This window comes from Acipenser ruthenus, chromosome 8 (assembly GCF_902713425.1).
Source record: "Acipenser ruthenus chromosome 8, fAciRut3.2 maternal haplotype, whole genome shotgun sequence".
Taxonomy (NCBI): Eukaryota; Metazoa; Chordata; class Actinopteri; order Acipenseriformes; family Acipenseridae; genus Acipenser; species Acipenser ruthenus.
Genome location: NC_081196.1, coordinates 33,869,713 through 33,892,883, shown reverse-complemented (window position 1 = coordinate 33,892,883; position 23,171 = coordinate 33,869,713). Strand labels below are relative to the sequence as shown.

General features: G+C 37.6%; 1 protein-coding gene across 2 annotated transcripts in view; it reads right to left on the bottom strand.

The window, feature by feature from the left end:
* chd1l (chromodomain helicase DNA binding protein 1-like) overlaps window positions 1-23,171 on the bottom strand; it is a 41,449-nt gene that overhangs the window by 12,920 nt on the left and 5,358 nt on the right. Inside the window, exons 4-16 of one of the 2 annotated variants that reach the window (XM_059028842.1) lie at window positions 21,920-22,034; window positions 15,723-15,754; window positions 14,854-14,935; window positions 8,313-8,475; window positions 7,632-7,787; window positions 7,275-7,367; window positions 6,637-6,733; window positions 5,515-5,588; window positions 4,647-4,757; window positions 3,768-3,882; window positions 3,260-3,416; window positions 2,264-2,435; window positions 1,151-1,296 (exon numbers count right to left, since the gene is read on the bottom strand). In XM_059028842.1, the coding sequence (XP_058884825.1) occupies window positions 1,151-1,296; window positions 2,264-2,435; window positions 3,260-3,416; window positions 3,768-3,882; window positions 4,647-4,757; window positions 5,515-5,588; window positions 6,637-6,733; window positions 7,275-7,367; window positions 7,632-7,787; window positions 8,313-8,475; window positions 14,854-14,935; window positions 15,723-15,754; window positions 21,920-22,034 (1,513 nt within the window). The remainder of the gene's footprint in view (window positions 1-1,150; window positions 1,297-2,263; window positions 2,436-3,259; window positions 3,417-3,767; window positions 3,883-4,646; window positions 4,758-5,514; window positions 5,589-6,636; window positions 6,734-7,274; window positions 7,368-7,631; window positions 7,788-8,312; window positions 8,476-14,853; window positions 14,936-15,722; window positions 15,755-21,919; window positions 22,035-23,171) is intronic. The other variant, XM_059028844.1, reaches the window with a different exon arrangement.

Sequence of the window (23,171 nt, the reverse complement as noted above, 5' to 3'; positions counted from 1 at the left end):
CAAATCTGAAATCAGTTCAAAAATATCTTCTACCAATCAAACGGTACATGCCTGATTAAATATGTGATCTAACTGCCCCACAATCCAAAGTAATAAGGTTGATATAGTAGTCTATCAAAGTAATCTGACCAATTATTTTACTAAATTTATCTTTGACTGTATCTAACTGCTTTGCTTTAAAAAGTAAAACTTTTTAAACTTCTTCCACTACCACAAAAATACTTTTAAAGAGCTAAAGCAAGCCCCACAACTTTACTTGTAAAGTTACCATCTAGTTTTAATAAAAATGTAACCATCATAATGGCTGCCGGCGGTGGTTTTAGGTATGAGTATAACCGCGGCGGTTCTTGTGTTAAATGGTAAAATACAAAGTAAAGGGTTTCCCTGAAAAAAGGGTGCTGCGTAAGTCCACTGTAATTTCATTTTAAATGTTCATAAAACACACATTAATCTTTAAAGCTGAAGTCTATTGTAAAAAAATAAATAAATAAATAAAATAAAATGGATTGTAGCTTAGGAAAGTGTAAACAATCGTACTCCTGAGTCTGTATTGTCGGATCCAAAATGAAAAGTGCTTACAATGTATTCAATCAATGCACAGAGCAACTATTGTACTGCACAGCTTGTTCTACTCACTTGAAGCGTGGAATTATTTGCACAGTTATTTTTGTTTTATTATTTTTTGTGCACGGTTATCAATACACTTTACTAGAGTGTGTAGCGATTAAAAGCTTAAAACAACAGAAAAAAAGGGAGTGCTGAAATTGCAAATAATTATCTTACAAAGATACCACAACGTACTGTATAGACACTTAAAGTGGTGACACAGCAATCAATCAACAATCAAGAGTGGTAATTAATATGTAGTTGCCCGTGTAGCCAACTGAAAAAAAAGGATTGATATATAACCAGCTACCAAACAAAAAAAAAAAAAAAAATCTGTCATTGACATTGTTCACAAAACCTGCAAAATGGATTTTAATTGCAAAACAGGATTTGGTGCTTTAGAGAACGAGCCCAAAATTGGACACTCATTAAATTGATAAAACAAATAAGAAATAATTAAATGATACAAGCCCCAAAACGAAATGTCAGACTTAACGGCTGAGTATGAAAACATTACCCAGCTAGTAGATGAAATTTGACTCACATCAGATTTATTTCGAAGTGCTCGTCCTTCTCTTCCAGCATCAGCAAGAAGTACGTTTTCCAAATCCAGCAGATGCTCAAATGTTTTCTTGTCCTCTGCACTGGGCTCTTTGGAGTAATCTTTGCCTTCGTATAAATACATATGGGCTAAAAACAAAACAAAACGGGTTATAGTTTGAGATTTGACACGTATGTTGATCACTCAATGCCAAATTGTATAGCATCATTCTATTATTGCTGTATTTAAAAAAGACATATGTTTCTGTTGTTCTCAAGTTGACCCCCCTCCCCTCTTTAATATGAAACAGTTGTTCTTATATAGTGCACTTTGGATGTATCGAAATAAGGAGCCTCAAAACAGAGTTTGCTCTAAGTCTGCACTATAACATTCACCCCTAAAATAGAAAATGGCTGCCACAATTTCCACAAGGCTGAGTGTCCCCCTAAAAGCACTAAAAGTGTATTTAATAATGAAATCAGTTTGTATTAATATGGACTGCTCATGTGAACTGGGTGATTATTATTACTAGTTACAGGGCTTACTGGAAGCATGAGATTTTGACAGTGTTCCAGTTAGTACTGTACATTTCTTTTTGTAGAATGAATACATTTCAAATGATATGTTGCAGGGCACTAATGGTCATTGAAAGGGGCTTTGTTTATAGAAATGTATGTTAATAAACACATTTATTTTCATTCTAATATACTGTGTGGCTAAATATTATTTTTAAGTATTATGTAATGTTACTTAAAATCAATGTTAGTTTTATTGCATGGTAGTTTTGGCATTGTTTGGTGATTGTCTGTTTTAGAGAATATAAATAGCAAAACATAAATTTGGATGACATCTCAACTTTTGAATGAACATGTTGAACACAGCATGTCTATTCAAATATTTTAACCATATTTCTAAATTTCTAAAAAAATATAGCTAGTTCTGTTAAATTAAAGCCATTTATATCTGCTTTCATAGATCAATTATTCTAAAAACGTAATATTATAATATTAAGTAATGCCTATAATATTGGCAGGGGCAACATTGACCCTCGTTTTGAAAATCCTGGACCAAACACTGCTTTATTATTTGTTTATTTAGCAGACTTTAAATACCTACTTTCAGTCTCTTCTGACTCTGAGCTCTCATCCTCTGTGGGGAGCGGAGGGTCTTCTGTCACCCACTCGCCCTTCCTGGTCTTCCCCAGGATCTTTCCCAGGTCCACGTCTTGGATGGTGCTTTCCTCTGAAGAAAGGAGCTTATCCACTCCAAATTTTAAGATTTCACTCAACTGCAAAGTAAGACAGAAAAAAGCTGGTAACACCCAATGGAAGAGTAATTAATTAAGCTGCAGAACCTAAGAGTAAGGGGAGACTTCAGGAGGGTGGATAGCAGGTGTCTCCGTACTTTTCAAATCAGTTTGATGTTTCCTTATTGTAAAGTCCATTTAAGCGTAGAAGCCTGTGAATGGCTTCTTCATGGATGGAATAGGGGTGGTTTCAATCTGAAGTCCATGCACTGACAGATACAAAAAGCTAGAAAGTGCAAAGCTTATGCTATATCAGCACATATCTTTTATGATTTCCATTACACAAGAGTAGATGTTAAAACTTCATGCTGATTTGAACTCGGCTCAGACACATTTCATTCCTGTTTCGGAAGGGGTGACATGACATGGGGAGTGATGCAACTGAAAATATTTCCTAATTACCCAGTATGCCATTTCCATAAACGAAAACATCTGAATTAATACAGACTACTACTAATTACCCACCAGCATTCGTTACAAGACAAATTTATATCATAATATTACATTTTCTGCAAACACAGTTGTGGTGGGGAGAGAAAAGACTTTGGTAGCAATCCACCCAGCTTATTTATAAAAATTGTGAATTGTTTTTTGTTGCACTAATGCATGGCATGCATCATGCAGGAACAGTGAGGAGTGAGAATCGTAAGATAAACTTTTTGCACTAATTTTGCACATATTAGACATTAACCCTGCAAAAGCATAGCTAAATCCCTCTTAATTGGGCCACTTACATATTCTTTACACTCCACCCAGTGATTTAAATGGCACTGGTGAGTATTTTATTGTTATGGGTGGACTTCTACCTGCATGTCTGCAGCCATGGAGGAATCCCCTTCGTCTCGGTGAGAAAACTGTCCTCCTTCGATCACAGCATTGGTTAACTTCAGCTTGGACATGGCACGCCTGTAGACAATCTCCTCTACCGTATCTCTCCCAATCAGGCGGATGATTTTCACAGGCCTTTGAAAGACGGGAGGTGAATAAAATGTGAAATACACCTTCACTAACTGCTTTTACTCACAGAACCTAGCTATTTAAATATTTAGTATGATTACATACCAGTTCTACTAGTTAAAAAAAAAATTTCTTAGCCAGTTTAGCTACTGTTTAATCCTATATTTTCTTGAAGATTTAGACAGTGGTACCATTCTTTCTGTTTAGACCAAGCAGCAATCGAGATTTGCCCCTTAATAACAATTCATTTTTCAAACATAGAGCTGTACTTTGGATTTAAAAGTCATTGCAATCAGATGGGGAAGGGGGGAGGGGAATCGACAATAAATCCAGAACTCCCGTTCACTGCACTACTACCTTTTCTGGCCAATCCGATGGGCTCGAGCTGCGGCCTGCAGGTCATTCTGGGGATTGAAATCACTGTCCACAAAAATCACTGTGTCAGCAGCAGTCAGGTTCATGCCAACTCCACCTGAGAAATGATTAACTTATTGATGCACAGCAAGTCTCCCCCAGGACACACTTCAATGTGAACTAGAACACAGTTTCTTATTCCAGTTGCATTCTGAATGGAACATATTTCTGTTGCTCTAGTATTGACATTTCATCAACAGGCAGTCTTTCCTGTGTTATTTCACCATGTTTTTTTTTTTTGCTTCCTGGTTCTTCAGAAATTATATCAATTGTGACCTTTTATCTCTAAAAAAATGTAAATTGCATTTGCAGTTATACAGTACACTACTGTATGTCCTTCAGCTACTACATTAAAAATACTCATATTCATGTCACTTCTGAATCATTAAAGAATGTGCCTTAAAACTGCTTAGATGCATCAAAAATATGCAAAAAGACATGATGCTGTTTTGTTTGGCTGAACTGCTGTGTGGTTAAGTTTGGATTCAGGGTGCAATGCTCTGCCAACTACTCCTGTTAGGACCTATACAAGACACTTGAATCCACTGTCTATGGGGTTCATAGCATTCGCCTGGGGGAAGGAGTATGGATAAGGATGTTCATTTAAAAAATAAAAAATGGGTGTGCTTTGCCATAACTTGTACGTTTTTGTTATGCCTCACAGTGGAACAATGGGAATACAAGGTACAATATCTGTGATTCTATTTCATGAAAACCCACATGCCGTTGACTGTCACTTAGTCATCAGTGTCATGAGTGGGCCGGCCATGGCTACAATTGCAGGTTCCTGGAAAGCAAAGTAGACTATGAAGATTGTCTTACCTGCTTTTGTGCTCAAGAGAAATACAAAAACATCTTTGGAACTGAAATTCTTGATTGCAAGATGTCTTTCTTCGCCCCTCACAGATCCATCAAGCCGTTCATAGCTATAGCCTGAAAAGAGCATGTAGCTTGAGGATGAATAGAATTTAGCAAGACTAACAAAACAGAAAATGAAAATAATAGTCTGGCACAAGCAGCTACTTTCCGTTCTAAGCTTAGCAGACATTTACCACTGATTGGCTTAGATGATCTTTGAGGTTTGTCGTTAACAATAAAACTGTATTTATCACAAAAACAAAGGTATTAGGTTTCGTTCCAAATGTTATATTCATTTTCACTGTTTATAATTTGTTCACAGCTATCAAAACTGCTACATCACAGGTGGCATACTTTTAGTTTTTGAAGGAAGGAATATCTTTCACTCAAATTGTAACATAATCGAGAACAAGCCAGCAACAATAAATAATTTACAGCAGTTTGCTGCCAGGTGCCTCAACACCCTATTAAACAGTGTTATGGCAGGTATTCCTACTGCTCTGTATGTATGATTGCGTACTGCTTGCATAACATGGTTATGGATTATCTGTGCAATGTCACAACATCTGCCTTTGTTATTGACTTTCATTTGTTAGTGGTCTAATTTTTCAAGGTGTTAGGTGTGTAGGAGTGTACATAATATATCCATGTGTTGCTAGGCTAAAGAAGAAAATGTTCCAAAAACAAACAAAAACAAATTGTAGATTTAACAGTAAATGAAGCTTGGTTATTAAATATAACGTCTTCAGGTCTGCACAAGTTGAATAATACTATAAGCCTATCTGCAACTGTTACGACACCAACGTAATGTTAGTGCCTGTCCGCAGTTTACCTCTGTATTCCATGTAATCCTGCAAGATATCCAGCATTCGTGTCATCTGAGAAAACAGCAATACACGATGGCCCCTATAGGGAATGATGAATCAGTAAATATGTATCATTCATCACCTCTCACAGTAAAGTCATTGCCTTCTCATGGGCACTTTGGGAGAACAAGAAGATGGTCTTATGCCAGCTGCATGTAAACCGTATTATAAATTATCTTTAATAAAAAATATGAACATTGATTAGAGCCCAAAATATATATTAAACATGTTCATATAGTTGTTTGTGTTGATAAATGCTCCACCCTACACCTAACCCCCTGCTGTGTTCCCCCTTCCGGCACACAGTTCTGCACTCCCAAAAATACCCTCCCCAGCTCTTATTTATATGTAGAGCGAACACTATGCCTTGTGTGTCAATTTTCAGTTCACAATTAAAGGCGAATACAAATAAATAAATAAATAAATAAATAAATAAATAAATAAATAAATAAATAAACAAACACATTGGGCTCCCTAGTGGCGCATCCAGTAAAGACACTCCGCGTGGAGTGCAGGATGCGCCCTATAGCCTGGAGATCACCAGTTCGGATCCAGGCTATTCCACTGCCGGCCGTGGATGGGAGTTCCCAGGGGGCGGCACACAATTTGCTGAGCGCCGCCCGGGGTGGGGAGGGCTTAGGTTGGCCAGGGTGTCCTCGGCTAACCATGCACCAGCAACCCCTGTAGACTGGCTGGGTGCCTGCGAGCCTGCCTGCAAGCAGCCCAGAGCTGCGTTGTCCTCCAACGCCGTAGCTCTGAAGGTAGCTGCATGCCGAGCCTGCAGAGTGAAAAGAAGTGGACGGCTGACAGCATACGTTTCGGAGGACGCGTGTGCTCGTCTTCGTCCCTCCCGAGTCAGTGCAGGGGTTGCAGTGGTGAGCCAGGCTTAATTAGGCATTTTAAATTGGGAAGAAAATGGGGTAAAAAAAAAAAAAATAAAAAATGGTGATTCCAAATAAAAAAATTTAAAAAAAAAACATATCACTTTCCTCAATTTACCAGCCAATTGAACATGAACCACAGCCTACAGAGTGTGCCGAGGAGCAGCAGTTTTACTCCTAACTGGATGAGGAGATATTAAGACAGACCTGTCGTGCAAGAAGCTGAGCATGGTATCCAGGAGATGGAGCTTCCCACTGGCTTCAATGAGATGATCTCCGATTTCAAAAGGTTCCGGTTCAACACCTAGCAGTGAAAAAAGTGACAGCTGGGATTGGAAACTTCATTATCTAAGCACTTGCTAACCTGTTCACACAATTGAATGTGAAGATTTTTTCCAACAGTTGACTCACAGTTATGGGAGGATGCAGATATGGAGGTAAATAGTTCACTGATTTTACATGAAATATATTAATAAAGGCAGGATTCTCAAACTATTATTTTTGTCTGAAGGGAAAAAAATACCATTGACAGTTCTAAAACAAGTAACAATCGTAAAGACAAAATACTTTCACTTGAGATGGACTTTTTCAAACTTGAATACAACCAATGTTAGCAGAATTAGAGGGTTTAAAATAAAAGACAGCAAACCTGTACACTACAGCTTTGCAGTACGTTTGCTTGGCGCTGGTTTCTCCATTTCCTAATACAGTGAGTGTTGGCTGTAACAGAACTCAAGCTTTCCATTCCTGCTTTCCTTCCCACATGATGTGACAGCCCCCTCATCCATGAAGCACGGACTTTGTTTATTAGATTTTTTTACAACTTTAAAAGCTTAAGATTTTACCATCAAATAAATATGGATGGTCAACACACTTCCGGAGCTGAATTAAAATGTTTGACAGCCTGGCTTTGGAGCCCCGTTCGTTATCAAATGCACCTGCAAAAAATAGAAAAAAAAAAGGTGAATCATGTGAATCAAGTATGTTCGTAACATACATTCCTCACCACAGCGGTCAATACAAAATGTGAGTTAATCCTGTTTATTTCATGAGCATGTGCCAAAGAATGTCCTTAGCAAGTTTTATCACAACTGGATTGGTGGTTATCGTAGAATTCATCCTCAGGGGTATGTTTAAACTATTTATCTCAATGTGCCTATACATGTTTCAAGGTCAGGCTCTGGTAGCAGCAGCAGGCATACCCAGGTCTTTGGTGAGGACAGCCCTGTAGTACTTCTTCTGCAGGGCTGACATGCCGTGATACACCACCAGCTCGCTCTTCCTGGGCAGCTCTGCCGCCACATCCGTCTTCACTCGGCGCAGCAGGAATGGCTGCAGGAGGCTGTGCAGCTCTGCGGCTAGGCAGGGGATACACCAGACTGTTACCCACTGTGTTATGTGTGCCCGATTCACAGAGCCAATTCAGATGTTATTTAAAGACTGTGGGAGAGATTCTTAAGAGTTTATTTTTATTCAAATGAAAAACAAACAACTTAAGACTACTTACAATGTATTACTCAATAATATTCTTGAACAGTTTCAAGCACAACCACATTTTATTCAAAAATAGTCTTTCAATAACACAATAATGTCATATCTGAACAAACTAAAAAACTTAATTCAATGACAAACATTTAGACTAGAAGTCCTTTTCAATGTCATATTTAAAATATAAATGAATCTCGCCATATCAACACATACCGTAAATGGTATTAACTTTCATTAGCTTAATGTAGAAACTGGGAAGACCTATACAGTTAATTCAAATTTCAAAATCCCCACAACAGAACACCAAGCATAAGTAGGTGACCCAAACCTTGATTCCATAACCATCAAAAATAAAAGTGAATAGTTTCATCATACAATCCTAATTTTAATGTTACCTCGCTCTTTCTGTGTCTCCACATCTCTGTAGCTCGTGACGAAACCCTCTGCCTCGTGCTCAGGGAAGACCTGGGGCTCGATGAAGCTCAGCAAGGAGAAGAGCTCCTGGAGACTGTTCTGAACGGGTGTTCCAGTCAGCAGCACAGTGAACCCCACTGAAAACTGAAACAGCAGCAGTATTATCAGCCGGGCAGCCGGGGAATGTAGCAAACAAAATAATTCCATACATTTTCCAGGCACATCTATTCACTATATTGGTAAAAAATAATACATTTTTAAAGAAACCTATGTTTTAGCAGGGTTGACCTGGGCGACAGACACAAGTAAACAATGCGCGTATCAATGCCCCGGAAGCAGCCTGTTACAGACACTTCTATCCAAGCTTCTCTGGATTGAACCATCTGCCCAAATGTTGATTAGAGCAAGTTTCATCATCCCTGCTGCAATCTGGCTCATGGTGTGTCTCAAGGAACAAAAATGTGGCTGAACAGAATAAACAGAAACGTTCCTTGTGGAAGTGAAACTTTCACGCAGATGTGGCTGTTTGTTACTGCGTCTGCATTTTGTCTCGCTCAACCCGGGTCAAAGCGTGTCAACCCACATCCTGAGGTGGGTCGCTGGGACACGGGTTAACCCACATCCTGATGTGGGTCGCTGGGACCCGGGTTAACCCACATCCTGAGGTGGGTCGCTGGGACCCGGGTTAACCCACATCCTGAGGTGGGTCGCTGGGTAGGATTGTGACCCAGGTAGCCAGGACCTGTGTCCGGACCCGGGAAGGAGTGCCAGTGTGAAAGGTGCTTAGGTTAAAGAAATCTGGTTGCAGGCCCTTTCTTGGTAATTTCACCTTGACAGTGAATTTGTAATCAACCCGCTGCTTCCCCTATTACCTAACATTCTTTTCAGGCAGTAGGATCCTTTGACCCAAAAGATACTGCTGAGGTGAAATGACCCAGGAAGACAAGGAAAGCAAACTTAGAACTTTCTTTTACCTTGTATTTATCTTGCTCTTATTGTATTACTTGTACTGTAACACTTGAAATGTATTTGCTTACGATTGTAAGTCGCCCTGGATAAGGGCGTCTGCTAAAAAATAAATAATAATAATAATAATAGTACCAGATGTCATGTTTTAAAATTGAAAAGTATGCTTGCAAAACATGTTTCTTTCAAAACTGCACATTTCAGACCTACATAGTAAATGAAAGTGCATGACAGGTAAGATGTATGTAATTATTTGGTTATCTACAAACACTTTGTGCAGTACAGGCAGAGACAGATAAAGCCAAGTCAACCAAATGCATTTCTCTATTTGCAGGCAGTAAATAAGTTAGTGAATAAATTATGATTACTTATTATGAAACCAAGTTTAACTAATTCAATTTGAATATGCATGATATGGTTTATTTGTACTTTGCTTGCTATATACTGTAGTGTGCTTAATGTGTTGAATGATATGAATCACTTTTATTCAATTTGAAAGTTTACTGAAAATATGAATAAGGGACATATGGGTAAAAGGAAAGGCTGAGTTCACAGTCACATGTAACAAACAAAGTATATCAAAGATATCAATCTTGCGCTTTAGAAGTTACATTGGGTTTTACTGAATGGAATGTAACGGAAGGACTTTAAGGTTCTGAGGTCTGTGATGATTAACGTATCTTACAGTATCAGTTAAGCGTGAACTTCTCCATGGATAGTTTCTCCCCAAGACTTATAAAAAGCTTCATCACATCTGATAAGGCACAGTGAATGGTACATGTAGCAGCATAAATAAATAAAATGTGAGCAGTATTTATAATCTTGGTTGTCTTGACACGAATTAATCTAAAACCTGTCTTCCCTTGTACAAGGTGCAATCACCTTTTTTCAGTGAAAGGTGTACGCGGCAGAGACACATGTCTCCTTGATAGAAACAGTTTAATTTATTTGAAGTCTTCCCACTGATGATGGGAATGGGAATGGGAATGTAGAGATGGAAGCTCTGCTAACAAGATTTAAGTTTTTGCAGGTATCAGGCTTTTACAGACTCACTGAGAGCAGAAACTGACCCAGGACTGTGACAGCTACTGGAAGCAGGCTGATCTTTGGGATGCAAATTGAACATTTGTGAAACTGCATGTGTGTTAAAATGTTGTAATAACTGTACTGTGTTTTAAATAAAGCCAGAATAAATACTAAAAAAATTGTTAAAACACACTGTTCATACAAAAAGTTATAACATGCTATCTATTAACCTATAGTTATGTGAGAACATTCTATATTCCTGTTTATTCTGTTATAACAGTAAAAAATATTATTGTATCTTTGTAAGTCTGAGTAAAAAGGGAGCTAGGTTGGGGTCACACTGACCAAAAAATACCTGTGAAATGAGCTAAGCTTGTCTTTGTCTGAGCTACTGGTGCCAAGGTTTATAACCTTGAGCAGAAAGGCAGATGCGAGCATCAAGTTTCTTATTTAGAGAAGTAAGCTTGATCTGAAAGTAGTCTTTAAGCTAAACACAGGTATTCTAGAATAATTTAAGCAGAATATAAGTCTAAATGTTTTATTTTAACAGAAGAACTGTTAAGTTTGAAAATAAGAGAATATAGTGCAGAAATGAACTTAAAGTAAAAACTTCAGTCAAAGCATAATGGTACTAGCCTGTGTCAGGCATATAGTAGGATCTGCTAAACAGAATGTAATTAATTTGTTAACCTTGTCTTTGCTTGAAACGAAACGGTACCAGGCGCGTAGGTAACTGGAGAAAATAACTCTTGCCAATTGAAGCTAGACTTACTGGTCAGCAGTTTTACATCAAAGGTTTCTATGATGGCTGATCTTTTTAAGAAACACCTCCTGGTACATGGAGTATATGGTGAACTGTCTATGGCTTCATCAAATCATGGAAATTAATGAAGACCTGGTAAAACAAGTGAGAGAGAGCAATAGCAAAGGACCATAGATTTAGTAAGAATGCCATACGTCTGGGAAAATGCTTACAGAAAAGTATTCTATTAATGATGATCTGAAACTTGCCTGAGCAAGACTTTTGTAAATGAAACAGTGAGGTCTAGTTTAGTTTAAAGCATTAAATAGCTGAAATGGGACTTATATATTTTGACTATGTTCCTGATAGACTGAATTTACGTGAGAATAATTGGATATATAATTTGCTATGAGCCTTCTACCAGCCTTTATCCAATATGTTTTAGTTAATTGTTAAACCACATCTATACATGTAATAAAGCCAACTTACAGCAGAGGATGTATTTAATGTTGAAAGGGAGATATATGTTTTAACCCAGGTTGGAATAATCAAACCAAAGTAGGTGTTATATATTAAACACATCTTTCTATATGTATTCTTCATATACTTGCACTGTATTCACATGCATGCTGTGTTCAGGAACTCCCTGGTACCAAAAGAGAATAACATCAGTTCAAAAGTTCACCTCACATATTTTGGAAATGTAGGGGAGGTGGTTTCTAATGGGATGATGGCCCATTAGAAAGAGTTACTGGGTGTATTTGAAAATGTTATTCACTTGAAGGACATGAGCTGTCAAGGCATATTAATGCTTAAGATTTAATTATGACTTCTGACGTAAAAAGCGAAGCAAAAACTCTATAAAAACCAAGGTAAAATCTTAGTCAAGTGTCACTCAAATTGCTAACTATAAGCTAATGTGATCCATGCTCTGAAGATCTTTGATCGAGCCGATTGCTGTTGGTGTCGTATTTAGAAGTCTTGGCCTTTGAAGACAGTTTCTGGCCTTACACTATATTCTTCACTTCCATATATATTTTGGGACGTAAGAACTATTTTGAATCTATATCTCTTTTATATTGATGCATTGCTATAAGGTATATGACTTATGTTTTAGTCTAAGAGAGTGATATATATTGGATGTTCTAGAATTTAGCGGTGGGTATTTTTAGCTTTATGCATGCATAGCTTAAGGGAAAAACATGTTATAACCATAAACGTATTGAAGTATTAATGCTATTATACCTGTTAAGGCACTGGACCTCCCAGATTGCCTGTCAGTTGGGATTTGACGTAGTCTGTAAATACTCAATCCATTTTTAAGCATTTAATAAACTGAAGGAGTACTGATACTACTATTCATTAAAACTTCAAAATCAAATGTGTCTGTGTGAGCTTCTTGATTATTAAACGTCATCTGGATACGTTGCAAGCCCAGTGCATAAACGATCCACTTACAGGCGTCTGAAACATCTTTATGTCCTCCTGAATGTCTCCCCTGAGTTTAAGAGTGTGCTTAGAGTATATACATATACAGTGCCTATAGAAAGTCTACACCCCCTTGAACTTTTTTCACATTTTGTTGTGTCAGTGCCTCAGAGTTTCATGCATTTAAATGAGGATTTTTTCCACTTATCTGCACACCATACTCCACACTGTTAAGGGGGAAAAAAATTATATATTAGAAAAACAAAACTGAAAGATCATAATTGGATAAGTCTATACCCCCGAGTTAATACTTGGTGGAAGCACCTTTGGCAGCAATTACAGCTGTGAGTCTGTTGGGATAGGTCTCTACCAACTTTGCACACCTAGATTTGGCAATATTTGACCATTCTTCTTTACAAAACTGTTCAAGTTCTGTCAAGTTCCGTGGGGAGCGTTGATGGACAGCAATCTTCAAGTCATGCCACAAATTTTTGATTGGATTTAGGTCGGGGTTCTGACTGGGCCACTCAAGGACATTTACCTTTTTGTTCCTTAGCCACTCCAGTGTAGCTTTGGCTGTGTGCTTTGGGTCGTTGTCATGCTGAAAGGTGAACTTCCGTCCCAGTTTTAGCTTTCTTGCAGATGGCAGCAGGTTTTCCTCAAGGGCTTCTCTGTACTTTCCTTTCTTGAGTAATGGCTTCCTTCTTGCCACCCTACCATACAGGCCAGATTTGTGGAGTGCTTGGGATATTGTTATCACATGCACACTTTGACCAGTCTTAGCCATAAAAGCCTGTAGCTCTTGCAAAGTTGCCATTGGCCTCTTGGTAGCCTCTCTGACGAGTCTCCTTCTTGCTCGGTCATTCAGTTTGGAGGGACGGTCTGATCTAGGTAGGGTCTTGGTGGTGCCATACACCTTCCACTTCTTAATAATCGTCTTGACCGTGCTCCAAGGGATATTCAAGGCCTTTGATATTTTTTATACCCATCCCCTGATCTGTGCCTTTCAACAACTTTGTCCCGGAGTTCTTTTGAAAGCACCTTGGTGCTCATGGTTGAGTCTTTGCTTTGAAATGCACTACCCAGCAGAGGGAACCTACAGGAACTGCTGGATTTATCCTGAAAGCATGTGAATCACTACAATTTAACACAGGTGGAGGCCACTTAACTTGGTGTGTGATTTTGAAGGCGATTGGTTACACCTGAGCTAATTTAGGATTGCTATTACAAGGGGGGTGGACACTTATCCAACCAAGCTATTTCATTTTTTATTTTTTATTAATTTTTTTTAATTAATTTTTTTCACTTGGAAGTTGTGGGGTAGGATGTGTAAATAAATGAAAAAAAAAATGAATGCATTTTAATTCCAGGCTATAAAGCAACAATAAAAATTGTGTTTTTATTTGTTATATTGTATTACCCCAGTATGCAAACATGTGCACAATTCATTCATATAAATACAATAATAATCTGTTCAAGATACTGTACTAGTAGCAGTGAGACCTCCCCCAAAAAACCTATCTTACTTAATAAAAATAAAGTGACCTGCTCACAGAAGTATCTGATCTACTGGAGAGGAGCTTTTAGATAATTGCACTAAGACTTCGCCCGGTTCACTGCTTATTCCAGGTTCACTCTTGTTTGGGACCTCAACTAACATTTTATTTTCTTTAAATACTTTTGCATTGTTTGTTTAATTTGTATCTGTAAGTACAGCTCACATTTAAATTAGGTCTACACACAGTAACTAACAAGCGCGACAGCTTTTCACTTCGTACGATGCATTTTTTAAACAAAAAGTTTAGGGTATCACAGCATTATCTGAATGCCTATGTGTTTGTGCTCAGTATAGGATACAGTAATCCAGTCAAATATGTACATTTTGACTTTCACTAGGAGTAATTACTTTTTCTTTGCATGCTATATATATATATATTGCAGTATACAATAAATAGCATTCCAACTAGCTGTAGTCTTTTCAATTCCAGATTTCTCAATAAGATTTGTCAACGTTTAGCTCAATTACAATTCTTCTGATCATATGCATTTGAAAATGGTCGCTTATAGTGATGGAGATTTTTGATATTTTAGCAGCACATCCGAAAGCGGGTGCTTAAGATTACTCACAGGGAGGATATCACAGTGACAAGTATTTTCATCCCGATCACTGATCTATCAATATTGTGATATGGCTGTTGTAATTTGAATGGTGGTGTTGCAGTGGGTTCTAACCATGGGACTGTCAAAAGATGTTTAGATTAATTAGAAAAGCCTCAGAGTCACAGTCAGAGCCAGAGCATAGATTAAAGATGTTGGATTACTAATTATACAAAGCAAGGTTTGCACAAAAAGCTGCTTACCTCAGAGAGCATCTTGTGCAGCAAGGAATTCTGATTCTTCAGCCTGTGGGCCTCATCCACAACCAATACCCTCCAATCAAATCTACACAAATAAATGGAATCTGTCAACTATGAAGTAGTCCAGCAAAACCTTTATTAGGAAAAGTGCATTGACTTTCCTAGAACAGCATCCCTAATTTGCAATCCGACAACATCTTCTGTCATTTTCAGACAGATATGCAATACAACACAGTGAGTCCTGTATGACAGGTACATAGTAAAGTTGGTATTCTATGACAGTGTACTACAGCAATCATAGTGGTACACACTGGCTATTACAACAACCAGTGAGAAACTGCAGCAAGCTTTAAATGGATGTGTTCCGAGGAGCTAGCACAGGCAGTGATGTATGACTGTCATACATGGATTACTTGAGGTAGCTACCAGTGAAAAGCACTGCCAGTAGTACCAAGTGACTGTTAAATGTCAGTATTTAAAGAAATAAATGGCAGTAAAAAAGCCTCATGAGTTATACCCTTATAAAAGATTTCCATAGTAAAAAGTACAGCAAAGCCTAATAAAGTGTTGAGAAAGCACGGTAAAGCAGAGGTATGGTAAAGCTTATTAGAAACCATGTTAAAATATGGTAAATTAATAGCACAACTATGGCAAAAGCATGGGGAAACTGCAACATTACTGTGCAAACTTTTCTGTTTTGATGATCTAACTGTTCCAATCCAGCTTCTCCAACACCAGTCTAGAAACGATTGATAAATACTAGTCATTTTAAAAGAGCTTGAGTTAAATCCTCATGAACATGGCTCACTGAGTCCTCAGACACAAATCCATCCTCTCCAAGTACCTACGGTTGTCAAAGCAAAACACCTCACCTCTTCAGAAAACAGGCATCTCTGATGCAGATCTGAAAGAAGGAAAAATATTATCTTGAAATTATTTAACCAAGATGAAAGTGCAGCTCAGGGCTGTCCAGGGGATGGCTCACATGGCTTACTTAGTTCCACAGTATGGCTCTCTTGAGGTTGAGATTTTTTTCAAATATATATTTTCTACAATTGTCAGCGTTTTTTAATTTCAGTAAACAAAAACTATTTAAGTTGTTTAAATTTTATTCAATTTGTATTGGTGTTTTTATTTTTTGCCCACTGGTCATCAGTATGGCTCTTTCAAGCAAACAGATTGGAGAGCTCTGTTCTAGCTGATTAATGTAAGAAAAAACTGCTTTTGTATTGTGCTGACAGTGAGCATGTTGTGAGAGGTGTGCAGTAGCTGGACTAGGATCTGGGTCTAACAGGTTAGTTCTTGTCTAAGTGTACCCACCTACTTTTCAACCAGGAAAAGTGCTCTTTCCAACTGCGGTCTGGGATGCGTGGGCTTGGATTACGACAGACAAAGAAATATGAGCCAAATTAAAAGAAAAATAACTTAAAGAAAAAAAAAGCATATCATTCTTCCTGCAGATAACATTTTCTTAGGTTTTTTTTTAACTGCTTATTTGAAATTGTATGCAACTTTAACTTCTTTATATTAGTTAACTATGAGGAAGATACATTAGCAAGTTTTAAACCTTGCACACAACCAAGGTATAGTAGTATATATCAACAGCAATGCATTAACTAGGTGAGCCACTGGGAACCTTTTTTAATTATCTGTATTCAAATACAGTTAGCCTCTTTGTTGGAAAACTCTGTGAGATTACCAGTAAGTAATTCAATAAAATATTTTAAAATGCATCCATAACGTTTACAGTTGGGGTTTATATATTTAAATTAGGGCCATCAATTAATCGCAGTTAACTCATCTGTCTTGACCCTCTTGGCATTCTGTAATTCATTCCCTGTGGCACCATTTTAACATATAGTACTCGAGCGCATGCAACACAATTAGTGCAGTTGGAGTTATAGTATATATAGTAGAAAGTTATAGTACATGATGAGCTAAAACTCAGAAAGCCCTTAGTTTTTGAGTTAGCTGCACCCCTGTAAGACTAAGGTTTTATGGTATCATTTTGTTCCATAGTATGTCTAGATTCCATTTCTGCCTGTTGCCAAGCTGAATAATTGTCTGTTTAGATGCAAAACAACCTGTTTTGGACCTACCCTTACTGCGCTTCAGACAGTAGAACGCCATCATTGCAGATAATCAAACCAACCTTCTCACGTTAACTCGTCCTGGACGGTGCTTAAATATAAATATACTACAGAAAGTTGTATTTAAAATTTTTTTTAAATTATTTCTTGATGTTTCCTTTTTTTAAGCTTATTTTTGAATTAATACACCAGGCTTTTATCAGCATCTGGTTTCTTCCTGGCTTCCCCTGGTAACAGAGGGGTGGGGAAGTGTGGGCAGAAAAAAAAAAAAAAATCCCGCTTTGCAATAAGTGTATCTAGCTGATGTGAGGCAGTGATATGCAAAAGAATCATACCGAACATAGCATCGCCTGCTTTATACAGAACATTCTTCTCATTAGTGAAATTCAACTCCTACTGCAGGTACTTTTTTTAAACATACATAGTATATGTTTATGTATATGTTTTTGGTATATTAATGCTGTGTCGCTAGAATAAATAATATAGTCATGTATAATAATGTACACGTGTGTGTGTTTATATATAGTTTTTAACATGGTTTAAATGACATTAAAAAAACTGAATGCTCATACCTACAGATTGATATAAAACATTTAATATAATATGCCAGCAAGCCAGAACAACAAAATATCTATGATCTGTCTAATAACTACTATACTTTTTTATATAATAATAAATATTGTATATATATATATATATATATATATATATATATATATATATATATATATATATATATATATATATATACATACAGTATGTTAAAGGAAACTGATAAGAATATGTACAGTATAATTTCAAATACATTAAGGTGAGTAATGAACTGACTCCTTTGTGATTTAGCAGTTGGTTCAAACAATTTAACAGCAAATGCTGGAGTTTTTCTGTATAATTCTGTGTAAATAAATATAAAACTATAAAGAAGGGGCAACAATATTAGGTCAACAGGTTTTTTTTTATGCTGGGTTGTTTTTTGCATAATAATAATAATAATAATAATAATAATAATAATAATAATAATAATAATAATAATAATAATAATAATAATAATAAGACGACAATACAATACAAATTTCACTTATATAGCGCTCTTCATGCAAGCATTCCAGGGCACTTTAGAAAATAAACATAAAAAAGCCTGTGTCTAATACTTAATCCAGCTACAAATAAACAGATCCAAACAAATATGTTTTTCAAACAGCATTTAAAAGATTCAGTTGTGCTCGCATTTCTGATATGAATTGGGAGCAAGTTCCAAAGACGAGGGGCATTATAACTAAATGCCCTGGCTCCGAACAGATTTTAAGGACTGTCAGAAGATTAGCATTTTCAGATCTCAGGGATCGACCAGGGACATATGGGGTCAGCAGAGCTTGAAGATAAGAAGGTTCAAGATCATGTAAGGCCTTATAGGTAATAAGAAGAACTTTAACATAATAATAATAATAATAATAATAATAATAATAATAATAATAATAATAATAATAATAATACAAACAAATGAGATGTAGTATTTGTATCAATTACATATGTGATTAAAACTAGGGGTGAGACCGAATAGTCGAACATTCGACTATTCGATAACGATGGCACCTATCGACAAGTGAATCCAACATTCGAAAGTTAAAAAAAAAAAAAATGTGTATATTGATTTTATTTTAAAGCCTGTACTGCTGATTGGCTCTCTATGTAGCGGTAATGAAGATTGACTGGAGGGTGGGATTTGTTATTTCTTGTCTGTGATTGGCTAAACTAGAACGTACCTCGGCTAACGATGGCTTCCTCACAGAAAAGTTCTGCATGGAAATACTTTGACAAAGTAAATGAAAACACTGTTAAGTGTAAAATATGTGCAGTGCAATTAAACTACCACAAATCTACAACTGGTATGTTAACCCACCTAAAAGCCAAACACCCTTCTGCGACGCTAGCAACGACAGAAAAGGAAAGAGGACCGCAACAAACCGCCATTGCATCCTTTGCGGTGAGGCCTCGTCAGTGTGACAACGTACGTGCTGAAAAAACATCAGCCCTTATTGCTAATATGGTGGCAAAGGATATGCTTCCCATAAGTTTTGTTGAAGGTGAGGGATTTCGGGAGTTGATGAGATTTGTGGAACCTGAATACACAGTCCATGCACGAAAAACCCTGCACTAAAACAATTACCACTCGACTCGAAAAAAATGCATGCCGATTCAGCAGCGTCTGTCCGCAGAAACTTGTCAAAGGCTGAGAAGGTGGTGATTACTACAGATGCGTGGACTGCACCGAATACCGAGTCGTACGTCATAATAACCTGTCATTTCATTGACGATTGGGAAATGAAAAACGTAGTTCTACAGACTCGCCCCACGGCAGAGAGGCATACAGCAGAGAATCTCGCAAATGTGTTAAACACCGCTGTAGACCATTCAGGTTTAACTAGGGGGGAAATCACTGCCTGTGTTCACGACAATGCCAGCAACATCACCTTCGGAGTTTGTTGAATGGGACTCGAATTTGTGCTTTGCACACACTCTGCAGCTCGCCTTCAACGATGGCTTTAAACTTGGTGTCATACATAATGTAGTCGGTGCGGCCAGCCGTTTTGTGTCACATTTTTATCACAGTGCAATAGCTACTCAGGCTCTAAAGTTGAAACAAAAACAAACTCTGCCTGAGCACCGTCTGCTGCAGTATTGCCGGACCTGATGGACATGCTGATTTTTTTAAACAAGAATAAATGAACATGATAATAATAATGGACATTGCTAGCCTAACTATTCCTAAAGTTTTTGTTAGGATTTTTTTTGCTTCCATGGAAGGCTAGTGCGTTAATGCCACTCAGGCCTTTTTGTTCATTCATTCATTCATTCATTTATTAATATTATTAAGCTAGCTACATACATACATAGCAAGCTATTGCCTATACAGGCTATTTATTTTTTATTCACTGGAACTCGAACGCACAGGTATGTTGCCGATTTGATTTAACGTAGACCGGTAGTCTGCATGTTGTTTGTGGTTTGAAAACGTGGGAAAAGTAAATCGTTTAGTTAAGTGGATTGTATAAATTAGCTAGCTAGATAGTCTAATGCATTTTGTATTTCGCTGTTATGACCGGAAAACATTATTGCCACAAAGATGCTAATGTTAAGGCATTTGCCTCGCAGCTCACATTGCTAAACTATTATTGAATTGAAAATTAAATTAATAATTGAATAAAAATTATACAGGAGACGCCAATATTTTATAAGCAAGCGTTATTATTATTTTTTTTTTAATTGTCACAACCTTTATAGTTCATTTGAAAATGTAATTAACGGAAAAGCTTGTGACAATATCGGTAAAAAAAATAACACTTGCTTGCAAAATACGAGAGTCTCACACGAGAGTTGACAGGTATGCTTATGTTATTGCTGCTGTTATGGCATTTCTGTCTGTTTCCTAATAGGAAGGTGATTTTTTACATAGCCTAATGTTTATTTAACAAAGTTGTGTGGGGGGGGGGGCGACTATTCGATTAGTCGACCTCAACAGCTGTGGAATTATCGATAGTCAAAATATTTGTCGTGCACATCCCTAATTAAAACCAAGATTAACTAAGCTTAACTTTTTTTTTAACCACTTGACAGCCCTAATTTAAATATAAAAAATATCATCCATCATTATTTTATAAAATATCATTGGTATACTGTACAATGAAATACCCATGTCTTCATTCTGTGAACAACTGGGTTTTGTTTTACTTGGTTTCTTTTCTTGGAAAACAATCTGGTTCATGAGGAAAAACTAGCTAGTGCTTTTCTTTTTTTACACATTGGGAAATTAAACACTGTTTAAACATAGAACAAAACCCACGGCCCATTGACTATACTGTATATACATTTCTCTGACACCTTTAATGCTGCCCAGTGGTGGACAACATGAAGGGCTGCCTCCTGGCAACCACTGGAGTAGTTTCAGTTCCGATTAAAAAACATACAGTGAGTCTACAATAATCTTTTACCTTTCCTTTTAGACAAAGTAGAATACGTTCAGCAAGCGTTCCTACAACCACCTCTAGGTAATTTAGCCTCTTCCTTTAACACCTGTGTCTGATGAGTCAGAGGAGCTTATTAATACCAAAGGCTCAATTGCAACACCTTTAAATAAGTCATACCTTACTATAAATACACAAGATATAGAAAGTGGCTAGCGTTTCTATGACAAAGGGGAAGAGGAGAATTGCTAACCTCTCCACTCCTCCTACACTAGAAGACTGGCTGTACCTCCTCTACGCTCCCCTGCCTCCAGAGCCCGCTCCTTCTCCACCCTCGCCCCGCGGTGATGGAATGACCTTCCTACAGATGTCAGGACTGCCCAGTCCCTGACCACCTACCAGCACCTCCTTAAGACTCACCTCTTCAGACAGCATCTGTAGAACTCCTCTTTTCCCTCTGGACACTTTATCACTCTTCTTTAATGCGCTTTACTTGCTCTTAGCTGCACCCTATTTTACTGCATTTAATCCTGTACTTTACAGAGTACTGTAATCTGTCACAAGTGTTATCTAATCTGTAATATTTTGCATTTAATTATATCCTGATGTAACTATCACTGACACTTATCTGCTCCGTTATTCAATTGTATTTTGTCATATACTTGTACTTGTTAGAACCAAAGTCATTGTATTTTATCTTGCTCTTAATTGTATTAATACTTGTACTGTGATTCTTGAAATGTATTTTTGTTTACAACTGTAAGTCGCCCTGGATAAGGGCGTCTGCTAAGAAATAAAAAATAATACTAAATAATAATAATAATAATAATAATAATAATAATAATAAATAATAACAATAGGATACGAAGACGCAGTCTTGTTAATAGGGATTGCTAAACTTTGGCGGTTTTACTGTACAGACTACAGCTTTCAAACAGGTACTGGGGTTCAAACGTAGGACAGGAATGTTTGTATGCATGATGATGTTTGCTCACATACAGACAGCACTAAGCTCACCTCATATGTAGTCAGCAGGATATGGAAATCTGACCGGTTCTTCAGATCTCTGTGCAGCTCGGCCCTTTCCTCTTTGTCCCCTGTACAGACAACAACTGAAAGGTTGGGAGCAAACCTAAACGTAAAAAAAAAAAGAAAACAGATTGGGATGCATTTTATCAATAGCAGTCACCTGTTATTTCAAACCATGCTGCACAAAGGACAGTGCACACACAATGAAGATTAAACAATGGAGGTAAGCAATAGGATCCAAAGACTAGGGATCCCCATCTTGTAAGACTACCTTGTGCAGTTAAATGGCTGGAGTGAATTAACATAAAAATATGGGCATTTCCAGCCCCTCTTCTGTTACTTTAAGAATATGTCACACAGGTCATTTTGATTTTATTTACACATTTTTTTGGCAGTACTATTTTTGTTTTAAAACATTCCAAGAGTATCATTTATTGATTACAATTCCAGCCTGCGATCAAACTGAAAAGAGGCTTTTATTTTCATGCTTATACATTTATACATACAATACTGAATTAGGAATAAAAATCAAACCTGAGATATTTTAAAAGACAGGACGTCCACAAGCCATGTAAATACTCCTGGATTCCAGGCCAATGCCCTGGATCACTATCCTACTCACTTCATTCAATCCACTGCCCTGCTCTTCTTTCTTTTATCTCCTCCCTCATTAACACATCTCTGCTCTGTGGCTCCTTTCCGTCAGCCTTCAAAACTGCTCGCAAAAAGCCTTGACCATTCTTCTGCCCAGAACTATCACCCTCTCTCTCCTCCAGTTCATCTCTAAAACTCTCAAGCGAGCGGTCCACCACCAACTGGCACCCTTCCTCACAAGCACTCTCTGCTGGACCCACTTCAATTGGGTTCTGTCTGCACATTCCAGGAAAACTGCCCTCCTCTCTGTAACTGACTCTTCTCTACTTGGGCTGCCTCCCTCTCCTCCATTCTAATTTTCCTTGTCCTCTCCTCTGCCTTTGACACCGTCGATCATGCTATTCTCCTCTCTCTCTGACCTGGGGATCAGACACTGCTCTTGCCTGGGTTTCCCCCTATCTCTATATCTCTAAATATTCCTTCCAGGTTTCGACTCAACACATCTCTTCCCTGACCAGCACTTCCCTCTCCTTTCATAGCAACATCTACCGAATCCGCCATTGTCTCACTACTTATTCCACCCAACTCCTGGTCCAAGTTCTTGTGCTCTTCAGATTGGACAATTGTAACTCTCTCCTTGCTGGTC